We start from the raw sequence: 18,674 nt of genomic DNA on the forward strand, positions 1-18,674 counted from the left end.
AAGCATAGAACAGGAAGTTCTTTGAGTCATGATTGATTTTAGAATTGATACAATAGATACTTGGAATGACAGAACCAGGTCTTGGAAAATACAATCTCCACCCTACTTAGAGTAACAGGATTTAGGAAGGGCTGCAGCATAGATCAAGATTTAATTATTTGAGAATATGACCTTCAACAGACATGTGCAAAGCCACAGACCTCTGGGCGGTCCTGGGTTAAACTAGAGCCACCATTGGCACAGGGGAGACATGGACAGTGATTGGTAGATGTGAGAACTAAGGGGAGGGAACTTAGATGGTTTCCTTAAAGATAGCGGGGTCTGAGGACAGGGGAGGAGAGTTTTTTGCTCTGAGAGGAGGAGGTTTTGCTCTGAAGGAGGCTGAGAGGAGAGAGGTCCTGGAGGGAGAGGTCCTGGAGAGGTCTTGAAGGAGGCTGTGGAAGGAGAACTCAGGAGGAGTCAGGAGGAGAAGGCTCTGGAAACATTTCTTGAAAGGAGGCTCTCTTGAAGGTGGAGCCTGAGGTTTGCATGAGAAGCCTTACCTAGAGAGATCTTGGGTGAGTGATAAAACCAACTGATTGATTTATTCATTCTTATTCCTTTCTTACTTTCTTTCTTTTTCTATTGATTAATTAGTGTATTATAAATTAAATTTCTCTATAAAACCCAGTTGGCTTGGGCATATTCATAAATTGGGAATATATTCCCTGGCGACCATCTTATATTTATATAAACCCAAGACACAGTAGAAAACATATTTCAGAGGTCATAATTGTTATATATTTCCCTTGCTCCCAAAACATTTTAATTATCACAAATATTAATTTAGCAGTGATATGGAGGATAGATTGGACAGAAAAGATAGTAATAAGGAGGCTACTGTAAAAGTCCAGGTGAGAAGAGATGACAGCCATTGCTGGGGGGGGGGGGGGGGGAGGATGGATGAAAGTTATAGAGATGCAAAAGGATATTTTAGAGAAAGAAGTCTTCCAAAACTTTTTAATTTAAAAAACTGAAACAAGTATTTTGAGACTACAGTCTTATCTCTTTAATTATATAATTTGTTAGGATATATATATGATTTTGAAAAGGTGTTTGGTTTGTTTTTTTCCCAAAAAAAACCCTGACAAACATAGAGTAATACCAATTTAAGGAGGAATTTAAAATTGTGATTTAAAACATTTAAAAGTTTCTCAAACTTAACCATTTTACCATCAACATTCTGCTTTGTTGTTGAATCTACAGTCTCTTCAATAACCATTTCAAATGATTCTGTACTTCCATTTACATCTGATCCTGAAGCCAAATCAGGTTCACCTAATTAAAGATAATTAAGGATAAGTATTCATATTTAGTCAACAAATTTCATCTTTTAAAATAACAATAACACTCAACAAGGACACACCAAAAATTCTAGCATAAAGAAGGTGAAATGAGCTAATGGTCTAAGGTAGTGTTTCTCAATCTCTGAGTATGAAGACCTCTTCTTAATGTCAAAAACAGTATGGTGGGTAATAATCAAGTCAAGATAATAAGTATTTATTAAGATCTTATTATATACCAAGCATTGTGTTATGTGCTGGGAATAGAAAGAAAAGTAAAATAATCCCTGCTCTCGAGAAGCTCAGTCTAACATAGGAAACAATAAGTAAATATGCTATGTACAACAAAATATAAACTGGAGATAATCAACAGACAGAAGCCACTAGCATTAAGGGGAATCATGAAAGGCTTCTTGTGGAAGGTGGAATTTTAGGCAGAAGAGAAAGTATCCAGCCAGAGAAAATGGTTAGAGTTGGGAGAGGGAGTGTCTGGTGCAAGAAGATTATTGTTACTGGATGACAAATGTGGTAGGGAGTATGGTTAAGAAAACTGAAATGGTAGAATGGGGCCAGACCATAAAGGGCTCTGAAAGCCAAAAAGTTTTTTATGTTTGATCTTTTTTTTTTTTAACCCTTACCCTCCATCTTGGAATCAATACTGGGTATTGGTTACAATGCAAAAGAGCGGTAAGGGCTAGGCAATGGGGGTTAAGTAACTTGTCCAGGGTCACATAGCTGGGAAGTGCCTGAGGTCAGATTTGAACCTAGGACCTCCCATCTCTCAGCCTGGCTCTTAATCCACTGAGCTACCCAGCTGACCCCTTATGTTTGATCTTGAAGTAATAAGGAGTCACTAAAGTGAACTGCCTAGATCAGATCAGCATTTTAAAAAGATCAATTTGACAGCTGAGTGGAGTGGACTAGAATGTGGAAACCATGCAGGGAGACAAACTAGCAGGCTATTATGACAATCTAAACCTGAAGTGATTAGGACCTATGTCAGGAGATAAGAACATATATAAAAGATAGTACACAGATAAAATCAATAGTTCTTGGGAAACAGATTGGGTATCAGTGGTAGGAGAGAATGAGGGTTACTATTCATGCCTGAGAAAAACATGTGACAAAATGTAGCTAAAAAAAAGTGATGCTTTTAAATTGATATTTGTCACTTGTAGCGGTATCTATATAATTTAAATATATATGGGGGGGGGCAGCTAGGTGACTCTGTGGATTAAAAGCCAAGCCTAGAGACAGGCAGTTCAGGGTTCAAATCTAGCCTCAGACACTTCCTGGCTGTGTGACCCTGGGGAAGTAACTTCATTCCTATTGTCTACCCATACCATTCTTCTGCCTTAGAACCAATACACAGTATTGATTCTATGATGGAAGGTAAGGACTTAAAAAACAAAAATGCATATATGTGTGAAACAGTGATTCTTCAGTCTGGAGTTACATCCTGATACAGCTAAAGATCAAAATGACAATGTCTGGTGAATATACAGATCCAAAGTCCTCTGACTTCCCAACATTCCTACTTAAGAGGCTGGGAACAAGTATTCTAGAATTTTAGGAACTCTTGACATGAAGGCAAATTGTAAAGCAAAAGAATGATGAAAAGAAAAAAAAGAACTCATTGTCAATCTAGAGAATACACATGGTGGACAAACCAGATGGAAAGTCTTCTATTTGAATCTCTTCTACTAAATAGTTCTTTATATGGTTTTGTTTAAAACAACCACCTACAGTCAACAAAAGAGCATCTTAAATTTACAAAGATTGCATTTTAGCATACAATTAGCAATTATATTTGAAATCTCCAGGAATTTTTAAAAATAGGACTATATTTTATAAGGAAGAAAAGTAAAAACAATTCTTTACTCTCATCAACATAATTCTTTTAACAAATATTTCTGATTGCCAAGAAGAAGAAGCAGACTTAGTTCAAGAGCAAAGTATCATCTATCAATTTTCTTAGGTTTTTTGTTCTCTTGACTCAGCCTGCTGGTGGCACACCTGCCAATATTCCACTAGAAGTCCTTCTTGAAGTGACAGGTACTAACTCAAGACCAGGAACATATAGAGACAGTCATGTGCTCTATTTTTTTTCTCTGTGAAGGCTCCTGGAACAAAGTCAAAAGCAAAAAGCAGAACTCAGAATATCCGGGGCACCAAAAGCAAGGAACCTATCTATAAGGTGCATCTGTTCTGTTTGACTATTTTAATCCTTTGCTGTTGTAAAAATAATTATTACTAATATACAAATGTCTTATAATCAAGAAATACAAATCTATGTTTAGGAAATTGAAATAATTCCTATTTTCTTATAAAATAATTAATCACTACGGTGTCCAGATTTGTAAGCATGGCACCAACACAACTGCATTTAAGGACTAAAACTTAATCATCCTACCTTTTAACCCTAGATTTATCGCTTAGTCAGCTGTGCAGGCTCAGGCTATGTTTCCTCATCTGGAGGATAAACAAATATATTTATTCAAATGGGCATTTTCTTATCTTCTAGTGAAAGAATTTCAATCTCACAGGAAACATGCTTGGGTCCCCTATTGCTTTTTGAGGTGGCAAACTTAAAAATCATCTACTCAGATTCAAAAATAAACTCACAATTGGCTAACCTTTTTCATCAGATGCATCACTGAGTTTTCTGCTGGCAGCATGGTGGCTGGACGCATTTAACATGGTGACATAGCCACAGAGGTGTTCCAAGTCCACTTTCTCCCGTAATGTCTGCAGGGCTTTATGAACACCCAGATTGACTCGAGTCAATTCTAAGGAGAGGAAGAAAAAACAAACAAACAACTAACATTTATGCAGCAATAAGGTTTATAAAATCATTTGTAGACTTTATCACAAGTGTATATGTTCCAGCCTGGAAAATACTTTCCTCTTATTCAAGCTGAACAATAATTAAAGGGGTGAGAGTGAAAGTGAGAGTATCTCACCATTACAACAGTCTCACACCTTGTCTGCTGCTACAAGATCCAAAGGATAAATGTGCTCTCTTGACATCTAAAAGAAACAGCAAGGTTTTGGTGCAAACTTTGCTCCCTTTCAGGTCAGGGTCAAATGCCTCCACATTTTAATTTCAGCCAAGAAGGACAGCTATTAAAGCATTCTTATTTGGATCTTCTTTCTAGTTCTAATATGCTACAACTTGGATCTGGTTGAACACCCTGCCCAGGAGATGGGCAACTGTTAACACAGGGCTCAGAATTTTAGGGCTTCAATATTATAGAGTCCAAACCACTCATTCTACAGATGAGAACCCTGAAGCTGAGAGAGGAGAAATGACTTGTCCAATTTCACATGGCAGAGCTAGACCTAGAGCCAACACTCTAATTCTTATTACTGTATTTCTCCAACTGTGTTCCACACTACCAGCACCTGAAACTTTTTGGAATCTACCTTTGTTATCCAATATACATATTACCAATCCTCCTTCACCAATGGTAGCCATCTCTTTCTGGCAGTTTCTGTTTGCTGACCGTGGAGCTTTCAGGGCTCTTTTGATCTCCTTGGTGTACCCTCTTGTAAGAAGGATACTGGCAAACTACAGTATTCAGAAGAGGATGGCAAAAGAATCTATGGACTCAGCCAAGCTACATAAAGCATGGGGGAAAGAACCTTGTATCCAATATATGATTAGGGTTTTACTATACTTTTTCTTTTCCACAAGAGTAGCAGGGGAGATAACTAAAACTGAATTCATTTTTCCTAATACCAGGAAGATGTTCTGGTCCATTTTCTACACTGAGTGTTATATAGAGATTAGCAAAGTGGTTGTAAATAATTCAAGAATAAAAGATTACCCAAGATTACCCAGTCCCTAGCTCAGTGCCTTGGACATGGAAAGAGCTGAATAAGCACTTGCTGAGTTGAATTACCTCCTTGCAGTTCCAATTCATCAAATGGGAAAGGTATATGCATGATTTCGCCCATCCCGTGCATGCCATGGCCCTAAATATCAATAAATAAAAGTCAAAAGTACATAATAAAAATCTATACCTGGTTATGTAGATGTCCAGATATGGAAAAATGACAGCCCCAAGGCCACATCTATCGCAAATCAATAGCAGCTACCCCCACCTCCAACATACAGATGAAGTGACAGAAGTCCCCAAAGGTGAAGTAACTTTCACATGGTCACATAGATAGTAACAGAGGGAGGATTTGAACACAGGGCTTCTGGTTCCTGAGACAGTGGTTTTTCCATTGTGATATGCTGCCTCCTCATCTCTCCCTTTTTACATATTACAAAAGTACATCAGATCACTCCTTGGCTCCTTAATCACAATCTGGTATCTCCTTCAGCTGGAGATGGCCCCAGCATTCCTTCCATGGTACCACAGCTGCCTCTATCTGATACTAGATGGAGCCATCCAAACAGCAAAATTTTAGCTTGGCATTCTACTTTAAATAATTTCCCATCCTGCTCCAGTCCTTGCTTAAAAGGTGAGCATCAAATATATCTCCCAGTTTTCTTTTTGATATAAGCATAAGGCTCCTAAATAAAGAACTTTACCTCAGAGTAGGAAATTATGTAATGTGAAACATTCTACTTTAAAAAAAATTGAACTTTCAAACACACTTTACTCTTAAAGAGTGTGATGATTACTAGACTTATCTTTTTACTGTTATCCTATCTCATAGACAAGCAAGAGGTTAAAAAATTTAACCTGTGAACATAAAAAGTAAACAGAAATAAACACATGACATTTTCATCAAAATGCCATTAGTTACTTTTTACCAAATTAAAGGAACACATTGGTTCTATACAATACAATACAATAATGGTATTCTTTTAGGTAAAAGTAAAATCAATTATGTATTTTCTTTTAAAATATATAAAATTATCATGTTTTAATGCTTAGTTGGAAGTTTATTCTCTACTATGTACAACAGAACCTCACTAATTTGCATTATGGTAACAATCTAAGGACTATGATGTTTTGGGGGATTATCTATTGCACCTACCTCAAATGTTACAAATGAGGAAACAAGCCCAGAGAGGCTAAGCAACTTAATCAAAGGCCACACAGCAAATCAGCGGCATGGCCAGACTTAGAATCTATATCTTCTAAAGCCATTCACTTTAATGTCACAATTCCAAATTAATCAAGCCCAAATTAAAATTCAATCTAAGTAGAGCTAAAATAAGTCAAATGTTAGCATTTCAAATAAGCTTATACTACCTGAATTAAAACTGCAGAATGTGTTAAAGCATCATTCAACATTGTAAGCACATTCGAAGTAGGAACTACTCCAGGATCATGACCCCAAGAAGTTATTAATAAGCGATCATAACCCTACAAGACACAAATAAACAACAGATAAGTAGTCACTTCTGTGTGTAATTTTTTAAAATTTATAACTAACTTTACAGTCAACAGCTTAGCTCCCATCCCATTAGCACTCCTACTTCCCATGTTTTTGAAAAAAAAAAATCAAGCACACTCAATGTACCTGGAATATATCCGGAAGTTTTCGAAGTCTTGTACCTTTAGAAAGTAAGAGAGATGGTGGTCCTTGCCCAGTAATATGGTAAATATATAATTTAAACCAGACCGAACTGACTTCTGGGATAGCTGGTCCAATATGCTACAACAACAACAACAATTAAACAAATTCTGATATCAAAGTGAAGAAGAAGTTGTGTCTATGAATAACACAGACACATAACTAAGAACAGTTGATGACCCAGTATTTTTTCTACAATATGCTACATGTTTCATTTCTGTCCTTGCTATTATACTTGTGAAAATATATCTCAAATGCCCAAAGATTTATGGCTAGGAATTGGCATCAAGAACTGAAAGATGAGACAGTAGAATCTAGTTGAAAAGACTCTGACTCAGCATTCACACTGCAAATGCAATATCTCACAAGTGAGACCATTCACTCAAACAAATATTGACTGAGTACAAGCTTTTTTTCAAGGTCCTCTGCTTGGGGTTATGACAGATCCAAAGAGGTATAGGACAGAGTACAAGTATATAACCGAATACTAGAGGATCATAAATATAATTTTTCTATAGTATAGAAAATTTTTATGCCTATAAGGGCAGCACCCCTAAACTAAGAGTATGGTACTCTGATGATATGGAGTTTCACTGGAAATGGAATCAAAGTTAATCAGAAACCCCATTTGATGTTACAATACATTTGCATTTCCAGAATTCTGCCTAGGGTTACCCGATAGGGTAGACTTTTTTTTGCTCTGACAGGAAGAGAACAAGAAGCAAGCATCAGGACTGCTGCCATGGTCATTCCCTCTCTTCCTCAAGTCTATCTTCAGGACCTTAGAAAAGAACAAGCAAGGTCTAAAAGTGCTACCGAAGGCAACTCTCTGCCATGTATACAAAAGGAGGTGAAATAAGATGGCAATTTCCAAAAATAATTTCTAGCCTTTGGATAATTAGTGGAATATCTGACATGTAACTTAGGATTTCAGTCACTGATTTTCAAATCATTTAACATCTTTAATCCTATTGCACAAGACTTAATTGGTTCTTATCAGATATCTCCAAGAAATATGAGATAAAATTTCATAGCTTTCAGAAATATGTATTTTAAAATATTTTATTAATGACTAAATGTTCGCTGTAATTCTACTTTTGGATTGAAAATCCTTATTGCTGTTCACTTCAGCAAGCAAAAGCAATAATCCTCCACTGCATAAGACAGAGCTGTTTATTGTCGCATTCTAATATCTAGGAGGTTCCTGAGAACAATTCATGGTCAAGAAGGTTCTGGCCACCCTCTGCTGTTTTCTTTAGAAGAGCATTTTTAGGAGGGAAGTAAACGTTATTACCCCTTTGAGTGGATATTTATTCTTTTCATATTATTATTACCTGAGGAGTACAGCTGCTGATTGGTCGAATTTCATTGGTGAGGGGAGCCATGGAAACAAGTAGAGAATAATTTTTGTTTAATACTCTACTACATGTGGCAGGATCCAAACCAAGAAGGCTTTCACATCGTAAAAGATCCAAAGGAAAACCTGAATTATGAATAAGCACACACAATACAATGAGAATCAGTGGAAATCTAAAGAATAAATGGGTAAAAAAAATGTTTTAAAAATCTATTGCCTTGAATTTTATTAATGAAAATAGCTTAAGTTCTACTCTGTGAAGAAAAATCACTATGCTTATTCACAGTTTCCTGTTAAAGGTAAATCAAAGCTGTTATTAATAAGCTAACAATGTTATTGATAAGCTAAAGCTGTTATATTAATCCTATTTTGTAGACAGTTGTTAGGGAATTAAACTATAGTGCAGGCGGTTGATAAACATCCTGAAGCAGTTTGGTACAACCCCTATTTATTTATAGTAAAGGTGGGACAGTAAACAGAAGGATAGAAACTAGGAAGGTATACATCTTATCTTTTAACTACTATAATACTATGCCTATATTAACACCTTATACTAAATCTCTAAAAAAACCTTTAGCAGGAATCTTTTTGCCTGCCAGAATAGGCCTCAACTAGGCTACTCTGACTAAAGATATTAATTTCTCTAACTTTCTTAAACTAAATTAACAAGTCTTTCTTCTTTCAACCACCTTAACTTCTTATGTGAAAACCAAAAGCTGCCAGAAGCCAACTGTGAGAGAGACCTCTTGACAGAGATCGAACCTGAACAGCTCAGAACTCCTCTTCTCTCAACTCCAAATGGCAGACATTCCAGCTGCTTGATCTGTTCTGAAAAGAACAGACCTTTCAGTCACTGCCTTCTTCCCAAGTCAATATCAAAGATCAGACTCTAAACTTTCACTGCCAGTTTCTCTTGATATAGAGAGAAAACTCCACCAGCACCTTCCTACTCCTCCCAACCATAGCCAGAGCAAAATGGAGTTCCTAACTGATTCTCCTCACTGGTTTTATGGTTTTCTCTTAAAGAGCCAGAAGCAAGATCTGTCTGTTTCTTCTTCTTAAAGTGACAGTCAGAGTTATCTGTTTCTGCCTCTTACAGAGACAGCATACAAATTAAACCCTTTCTCTGACCTAAAACTTCTGCTCCTAATGAGACAGTGAAAATTCCTTCTAACACATATGAGCTAGAAAATGGAAAACTAAAGCTAGTGCTCATTCACAGCCTGACCAAGTACAGCTGCCAGAGAACTATCATAAAAATATGCCTTTAGTTATAAATCCAATATTTTACCTACACCTCAGGATAAGTATATGAAAATATCATTAATTTTCTTGCAAATAATTTTTGTGGAATTGTAGCTTTAAAAATCATACACAGTTATCATACCATAATTAAGTTGTTCTGGCTGTGCCGTTTGTGTAACTAGATCTTTATTGTGTCGTAAGAACAATATTGTGTTTCTCAGAGTGAGTGCATGATCAAAATATCTTTGCGCTTCTCCTTCACCAGTACTCTGAACCTAAACCAAGAGAATAAATCAACAAATAACACATTCACTTTAATAATACCATTCCCTTAAAGAGATATAACATGGCACAATACTAAGTTAATACTTAACAATCAATACATCTGTTCAAGAAGTATAAATCCCCACCCTACCACCACACTTGGGTTTCCAATTAATGCTCCACATCTAGGGCAATCAGAAATGAAACCAGCAGTGCTCACTCATCTGTGGGGGGGTGATACAACCACAATGAGAAGATTGGCTTCCCTCTTTCTTCATGACACAATGCAGCAAATGAATTTAAAGTACACTACAAAATGAACAAAATAGCATCTGCTGGGTCATCAAAATCATATATATATCTCCTGTTGCTAACAAAGACACAGGCAAAAACAAGAAGGTCTTATTGGGAAACTGACACTTCAGTGAACTCACTAAGTTCTTTTAGAGGGCACAGTCAAGAACTGAATTCATTTTATTTCAATGGGGTGCTAATGAAGGCAAGTTCACAGATTAAATCTCAATATGGGTCAATTATCCTCACTAGTCCTGTCACAAATTTTGTATTGCTCATCATGTGTAGGTCTGAACACAAAATACAAAGCACATGTCCTAATGACAATGGGTTAATAATGTCATCTTCATACGTGATGGGCAGCACATTCATTCTAAAAAGAAAACGGAAAACTAGAGGACAAGCCCACAGTATAATATAAAAAAAATTAAACTTGTGGAATGAACAAGGCTGACCAAATAAGCTAAATCAAAATTATAAAGCTTAAAAAAATGAGAATTACTGGTTTAAAAAAACAAACTAAAAACTAAAGTTTAAAATATAGAATAATTTGCCCAAGATTAACTATACCATATTGGGGAGGGGGGGACAGTGGGGGATATGAGAAAGAAAGCTGAGCTAGCTTGATAATTACTTTATATTAATGAAAAATGGGATGGGATGGAAAAAAAAATAAACGTGAGATTCAGAATTTGTTGTGTTAGCACACAAGGAAAATTCATAACTAAAGAAGAGGCACAATAAGAAAAAAGCTGATATGATTTTAAAAGTGTTGGAAGAACAGTGAAAAAATCCAATGTAAGATATACAAAAGTAAAGTGATGAATATATTATCTTAGAAATGTTTCCTGTATTAGGAACATAAATTCTACAAAAATATTGGGACTGTTTTTCTAAAAGAAGCAAACTAGAATTACCACAAATTCACTAAATAGCACATTAAAACACCAGGCTGATAACTGCAAGATCAAAAGTCGCCATAATTATTAGTCAAGGAACAAATTAGGTGCACAAACTATTGGCAGACAAAGAGAAGGAACACAACAGAGAAGAAATATCAAAGGGATAGAAAACACCAATAAAGGGGCAATCAAGATTTATAGCTAGGAAAACTGGGGCTGTACTCACTGGGAAAAAGTTGGTTAAGGGCAAATATGGCTGAAGTCTTCAAGATGCTAAAAGGGATAGTGAGAGTGGACATGAATAACTGTGATATCATGGGATACTGTTCCAGATTTAAAAGTGGAACAAAAGTTCAGGTAAATCTCACTAAGTAGTGAACTTAACAATGGCATACTAAAGATATGATTTAAGAGAACAATCACAAGATTATATATTTAGAGTTTTAAGGGATGCTAGCAACTATCTAGTCTACCCCTTTCATTTTAGAGAGGGAAATTGAGGACCCAAAGAGAAGGGACTTTGCCCAAGAACGCACAGCTAGAAAAGTGGCAGAGACAGGACTCAAAACCAAACCTGCTGACTCCAAAAACAATGCTCCTTCAACAACCCCAAAGCTACTTTGGAATCAATTTACTTTTAGACCTAGATTTCTTTTTTTTTTTAACTCCTATCTTTTTATCTTAGAAACAATATTAAGTATTGGTTCCAAAACAGAACAATGGTAAGGGCTAGGTAATTGGGTTTAAGTGACTTGCCCAGGGTCACAATGCTACCAAGTGTGAGGCCAGACCTATCCACAGATCCATCTAGCTGCCCCTGGACCTACATTTCTAATCCCCTTTCTATAACTAATATTAATTATCTCTATGCATTTATACCAATGGTTATATCACTCTTCCCAACAATAAGTGGGCTCATCCATTTGATGTGTCAAGGCCTCAAAAGATTGACAAGAATAAATCTCCTTGAAACAGTTAAAGAAGAAAAATAAACATATTATAAAATGGTGATATTTGTAGGATCACCTTGCTTTATAATTTTATTAGTGTCCATTAGTTCTTTTTGCTCAGAAATATGGATAACTGCACTGGAAGTTTCATAATGAAAGTTTAAAATTACCTTTTCAAGTTCAACAAGAAAGCTGTCCAGAGATTCATCTGATAGCTTCCCAACTTCAAACATAGTGACTGCATGACTCTTCAAGTTCTAAAAGAGAAATCCAAGAAAGGAATAATGAGTTTAATTTATAAATATAAGTTTTGCTTTCTTTTTTATATAAATTTAAGTGTGTTTCAATTTAAGAAAAATCTAAAAAAACTACATTCCACTTCTCCCACCCTCCAAAAAATCTTCTAAAAATTAGGGAGTTTTCTTCATATGATAAAGGTTGTTGTCAATTTCAATAAAGCTCCTTAAAACATCCTGTCCAATTATAACTTAAATATAGCTTAGGTTACCCAAAATGTAATTACATACATTAAAAAAAAATAAATTGTATTAGTCTGGTTTTTTAATTATCACTTACATTTCCCAGAGTTTTCTTCCCATTTCCCCCTCTAAGAAAGCCATCAATCACCATTAGAATAAAAAGGAGGAAAAATAGTTCAACAAAACCAATGAACCAAAAAAGCATGACATTATATGCACTATTTCATACTCATGATCATCTCTTTCTCTACAAGGGGGAATCCTTTCTTATCTGTCTTCTTTGGGCATATTTACACACTTGTTTTGAGAAATAAATCTATCATATGAAGCAAGGTAAATGTGTATCTCTTTAGTTCATATTTAATCTATTTTACAATTTTAGAAGTTTTCCAAGTTTAAGAAGAAATGTACATACTGGTGAAAGATTTCCCATCATTAAAAAGGCAGTAAGAGTTGAATCAAATAGGAAGGCAATACGCTTTGTATATCCTGTAGACAGACTCAAGCTGCTTATGCTGGCTGTGTCAGCTAAATTAAAAAAAAAAGGGGGGGGGATGCATTCCATATTTACAATCAGCTAAATCAAGAGCTTACTTTAACTTTATAGTCAGTAAAAAATGTCACTAAGCATCACTTTCATTTCAACTTTATTTCTACCATCAATGAGAAAGCATATATTTATTCAATGAAAAGAATACCACAGGCAAAACAAAGGCACTCAATCATACAATATGAAACTAGGCTCAAAAAAAAGCTAGACCATTGTCAAAAAAAAAAAGTCCATTTTCATCAAAGATTTAATGAGAACAATTTTAACTTACATTTTTATTTTATGACAGCTAAACAAATTAGATAGGTCATTTTCTCATTCCTTTAAATGTTAAGTTTATCATTTTCACTCAAAATTTTAACCATATGTTGGATTTTGGATTTTAACCATCAAATGTAAAAATTTTGAACTTGATATAAGAATAAATTAGAAAATAAATTCATTTTTATCCTTGTTTTCCTATCCTCATTTCCCACCCAAAAATCTTTTTTTCTATTGTTTTGAAACACAGATTAAGTTCATTTCAAATTTTCATATTCACAGATATAATTTGAATTAAACCAAAAATCAATGCACACCTGGATCTTCTTGACTATTTGTATCTGTATCAGTTGCTGAAGAAGCTTCTTGCACAGGACTCCTACTCTCCCCACCATCCCATGAAAGGAGCATCTTTTGTGGGTCTAAGGTACTCCTATTGAGGAATGAGTAAATTTAAATTGAAGACATATCTATATGTAACCTTGTAAAATCATCCACTAACATTGGCATTTATATATTTTATATATTTATAAATTATACATAATTTTTAAAGTTTTAAAAGATATGTTCTGACCAAGGGTCAGACCTAGGGTATATACCCATAATTGTGTTTACCATAATTAAGGTTTAAAATATGAATGTGTACTTAGCTGTGAAGTAGCAGTGTATGAGAGAAAAAACACCAGATTGGAAATTAAGATTTAAATTCTCAGTCCAGTTCTATCACTAACTAGCCATTACCTTGTCTAGGTTACTTCATGGTTATAGTTTCATCATCCATAAAATAAGGGAGTTTAGAATTGCCAAAGCCTTTTGCATCTTAAAAAGTCTATGATTCTATAAAGTATTTACTTTAATCGGTTTACAGAAGGAACATTCCGCCATGATGAATGAAGCTGATCCAAATTAATTACTTGTCCTTTCTTATGGGCAAAACCTAATCGACAGTACATGGAAACTGCATTCTGAAAATAAAAATATATAGATTACTACTTAGAAGAAAACTAAGTACCACAGGGGAGGTATAAAGGAAAATAATGGGACAATGTACAATGGTTTCTCTTAAACAGTATCACCCCACAACTCCCAAGTAGTTTTTTAGATAGCTCTATCTCCCCCTAGGTATCTTAGCACATCTAAAGAGAAAAATAAACGAAGTCTCAGAAATTATCAACAAGCCAGTTTTCCAGAGGCTCCAATAATTTTAGTCTCACTGACTCATATTGTGAAGAAAAAGTTGGCAAATTTCATTAAGGTTTCAATTAAATAGTGAATTAAAATTAAATTTCTATATAAAATTACATACCTTCACTAGTGATAAGTCTATCTCAAGGACATTTGCAAGCTAGGGGAAAAAAAGTAAAAAATAAGAACTCAAAAATAAAAGTTTATAAAAGCAGATGCATATTACCTAATGTTGAACAGTATTATTATGAAACTAAAAAACCACAAAAATGATTCAGACAACCAACCAAGAAAAAGAAAAAAGAGAAAAACAATCTTCACATTCAGCAAGGATAAAATATGGGCTAAAGAATTTACTCATTCCTGTTTCCACAGGGCCTCTAAGGTGACTTTTTACTGCTTCTTAGCTCAGATGGGAATGGTTCTCCATAATTACTTCTAGATACATTAGGCAACCTCTAGGATCCATGCCTGAAATACTGACATGCTTCCTCTCTTTCCTCAACAATATGACAGTCCTTCTGGGCTCAGCATTTCTATCTCTTTTGGGAAGCCCATCCATTTCCCCCCATTATAAGCTCTTTTATTTTCTTATCTGTATACTTGCTCCATCAGCAACCCCAACAGAATTTTAAGCTCTTTAATAGTAATGTCAGTTTCCTTTTTGTCTATATATGCCCACATGGCAGCAAAGCTTAATAGATAAAGCGCTAGGAAACTATAACACATTCTGGTTATGTGTGTGACCCTGGTTAATTTAGTGCATGTCTCAGTGGGGTGTAGAAATTCTCTAAAACCATAAGATGCTAAGAACTAACACAATGGTTGGGGGAATTCCCCCATTCAAGAACTCCCTATATCTATGAAATTATAGACCCAATACCTTCCTTGAAATTGTAGATGCCGGGGCAACTGGGTGGCTCAGTGGATTGAGAGTCAGGCCTAGAGACAGGAGGTCCTAGGTTCAAATCTGGCCTCAGACATCTCCCAGCTGTGTGACCCTGGGCAAGTAAGTCACTTAACCCCCATTGCCTAACCCTTACCACTCTTCTGCCTTGGAGTCAAGTATTGACTCCAAAACAGAAGGTAAAAGTTAAAAAGAAAAAAGAAAAGAAAAGAAAAGAAAAAGGGAAATTGTGGATGTCTAAAGAATGTTCCCTGAATTGAACTGATGCCATATGGTAAAAACAGATAAGACAGTATGAAATAAAGAACCTTGATGATGAAGAAGGAAAAGACCTGAAGAGAAATATTCAATTGGAAAGATATGTTATGATGAAAAATGCCATCTGCCTCCAGAAAAAGGACTGATGAAGTCTAATTACAGACCAAAATATACTATATATTCACTATCTTCCATGTTCTTATTTTTTGTTTTCATTTGAGACATCTTCCACAAAATGACTAATATGGAAAAATGTTTTTATATGACTGCACATGTAAAATCTATATCAGATTGCTTACCATTTCAAGAAGAGGAAGGGGATGGAAGGGAAGAATTTGGAACTCAAAAAAAAATTTTATGCTAAAAAACTATTTTTACATGTAATTGGGTGGGAATAAAATATTATTAAAAAGAGATTTGGTATAAGTCAAAGTAAAACAGTAAAAGTAAACCCCAGTCACCATAATTCACTATCTCCTCCATAACCTTACCTACACCAGACATTATGATTTATTATTGTTACTGTTGTTCTGATGATGATGATGATGATGTGCTAGAGGATCTTCCACTTGGGGTCCTGTTGTCTTATTGGTAACTGGGATTTCCCAACCACTATTTCAGAAAATCCTGACTGTGCTTCATTTCTCTTTGTTCTCTCTAACCATCATCATCTCTTCCATAATCATGCTAAAAACCATGTCATCTTCTCCCATTTCCAACCTTACTCCTGTTCTCAGACCATTATTAATTCCACTCCACAATCATTCCTTAAAGGGATATGTAAATCTATTCCCTTTATGGTCCCACTCATAACTCCCATAACAAAAAAACATCTCCCATAGCCACCATTTCCCTATGAGTTATCATCTCACTCAACAAAACACAAATTCCTTGAAGATAGGGACTTTCTTTGCTTCTGTATTTGTATTCTGTGAAGATGGGATCACCTCTCCTCTGCCCATTTTTAGATGTAATCACCCGAAGCATATGCACCCAACTTATTCTTAAGTATGAGGAGGTCTGTGACCCACATGTGCAAAGTGGGTGATGAATCAGAAACCCACTAACTGCCGCCTGGGCAGTCCTAAGCAAAGCTATAGCTTCAATTGGTACACATAAAGTGGAAGGAAGGCACAGGAAGTGACAAAAGGAATGGTCTTTTCAAGTGGCAAGAACTTCCTGTGACCAGGTCTTTCACCTTGGAACTTGACCTTGAAGGAGCTCTGGCTTGGGACCTCAGACTGCTCTTCGATTTTCCCTTAGAACTACCACATGGGTGAGTGAAAAAAGGCTGACTCTCTTTCCTGGCTTTTCTGGAGGTATTAGCCTCCAGAGAGGTCCCTCGTCTTAGAGGAGGCCTCATGGCTAAAACCCTTGTTTAATTTACCTCTGGGGCCCCTTTGCTGGGGCCTCTGAAGCCCTACCTGGTTTGGACCAGGCCAAAGTAATTATCTACTCCCTCTCTCTTCCTTACTTTCACTCTTTCCCTCTATTTTATAAATAAATTGCTATAAAGTCATTCTGACTTGAGTAATAATTTCAGCGACCACATTTTTATATATTTAGTCCAACTCTTTAATTTTTAACCCTTACAATTCCCAGTACTTAATATAGTATTTGGTAAGAGACTAAGAGCAAAATAAATAAATGCCTTTTCATTAATTTATTAGTTACCAAAAGGAATAAAGAATTATTTTTTAAAATGTTAATTTCATATATTCCTTGACTCAGTTGTTTTTAAAAGGTCCCTAGATATGTAAATATGGTTCTACATCTTTTGTCTCTAAACAATAACTACAAAAAGTCATTTGATAAAATATAAGATTAACATTTTTTAAGTCCAGTATGGGGGCAGCTAGGTGGTTCAGTGGATAGAGAGCCAGCCCTGGAGAATGGAGTTCCTAAGTTCAAATCTGACTTTGGGCAAGTCATTTACCCCAACTGCCTAGTCCATATTGTTCTTCTGCTTTGCAACCAATACTTAAAAGAAATTACTTTCTTATGAGCTATAATTACCTAAAAAAATTAGATTTTTAACTATTTTAAGCTATTAAGAAAAATCTATCCAAATAATCAAATTATATATTGTTTGCTTTATTACAATATATTTTGTTTCTAAGATTTCAACTGTCATAAGAACTTCCACACTTACCTCTGCAACATTAGTGTGTTCATCTATTGAAACAAATATCTTGTAGAGTAGAGTTTCAAAATAATCACCTTGGACACGGTTCATTACAAATCCTTCAAGTGGTGGTACTTAAAAAAAATGTAAATTTCCTTAGGAATATAATTTTAATAAGTAAGAAACCAAAATTTAAGTATTTTACCAGGGATAGAAAACCAGTCGCCTAATCACATATTTGACATAATTTTATGGAAAGTTTCCCAAAACTATCTATTAGCAAACACTGTCTCATTAAAGTCAAAATCAAATGAAAAACAAGAGTATCAGGGAATCTAAAAGTTGGCCATTCCCCCAAGGTTACATAGCAGTGGTGGAGAACCTATGGCACATTTGCCAAAGATGACATGCAGAGTACTCTCTGTGGGCATGTGGCTGCCCTCCCCCATCTGGTTCATTACTAAAAAGGCAGAGGTACTCAAGTAGAGCTGCTCCCTTCCCCTTCTCCACTGTGCCTGATGACATTGTTTCGCATCCCCTGCCCTCTTCCCAGCAGCCCCAAAGGGAGCTTACAGAGGGTAAGGTGGGTGGCTCACAGGTGGCAGAGCTAGAGGGGAAAGGAGCACTCAGGCCATTCCCCTCCCCCTCTCAACACATGCCTGAGGACATTTCTCACATGACTTGCCCCTCTGCCCAGCAGCCCAATGGGAGTGCTTTCTCTCTCCCCTATGTGGGGTAAGGGAGGGGGGTGCACTCAGCACACGGGGGAAGGGGTAATGGTACAGTCTCTGGGGCAGGTGGGACTGGCACTCAGTCTGAGGGGTGGGGTAGAAGCAGAGCCAGGCACTCTTATTTCTAAAAGGTTCGCCATCACTGTTATAAAGTAAAAGTCAGACCTAGCAAAACTCTCCATTTACAGCATAACTAGAGAAGTGCTCCTATAACTTCTACTTGAAGATCTCTACTGATGGAGAATACACTGAACCACATAAAGCTCTTGAACTAAGGATCATACTCTCAAGAATTTAAAAACAAAT

The 18,674-nt window shown here is 35.9% G+C and overlaps 1 protein-coding gene across 7 annotated transcripts in view; it reads right to left on the reverse strand.

The window, feature by feature from the left end:
• FAM91A1 (family with sequence similarity 91 member A1) overlaps positions 1–18,674 on the reverse strand; it is a 53,170-nt gene that overhangs the window by 8,387 nt on the left and 26,109 nt on the right. For 2 of the 7 annotated variants that reach the window (XM_007488289.3, XM_056823115.1), the window contains 14 exons: positions 17,665–17,771; positions 14,469–14,507; positions 14,015–14,127; positions 13,480–13,595; positions 12,767–12,879; positions 12,043–12,129; positions 9,605–9,737; positions 8,980–9,045; positions 8,195–8,343; positions 6,807–6,941; positions 6,536–6,649; positions 5,228–5,300; positions 3,959–4,111; positions 1,213–1,317 (listed from right to left, as the gene is read on the reverse strand). In XM_007488289.3, the coding sequence (XP_007488351.1) occupies positions 1,213–1,317; positions 3,959–4,111; positions 5,228–5,300; positions 6,536–6,649; positions 6,807–6,941; positions 8,195–8,343; positions 8,980–9,045; positions 9,605–9,737; positions 12,043–12,129; positions 12,767–12,879; positions 13,480–13,595; positions 14,015–14,127; positions 14,469–14,507; positions 17,665–17,771 (1,503 nt within the window). Of the gene's footprint in view, positions 1–608; positions 3,446–3,735; positions 3,795–3,958; positions 4,112–5,227; positions 5,301–6,535; positions 6,650–6,806; positions 6,942–8,194; positions 8,344–8,979; positions 9,046–9,604; positions 9,738–12,042; positions 12,130–12,766; positions 12,880–13,479; positions 13,596–14,014; positions 14,128–14,468; positions 14,508–17,664; positions 17,772–18,674 lie in introns of those variants that run through there. The other 5 variants (XM_007488291.3, XM_007488292.3, XM_056823117.1 and 2 more) reach the window with 5 other exon arrangements.

This window comes from Monodelphis domestica, chromosome 3 (assembly GCF_027887165.1).
Source record: "Monodelphis domestica isolate mMonDom1 chromosome 3, mMonDom1.pri, whole genome shotgun sequence".
NCBI lineage: Eukaryota > Metazoa > Chordata > Mammalia > Didelphimorphia > Didelphidae > Monodelphis > Monodelphis domestica.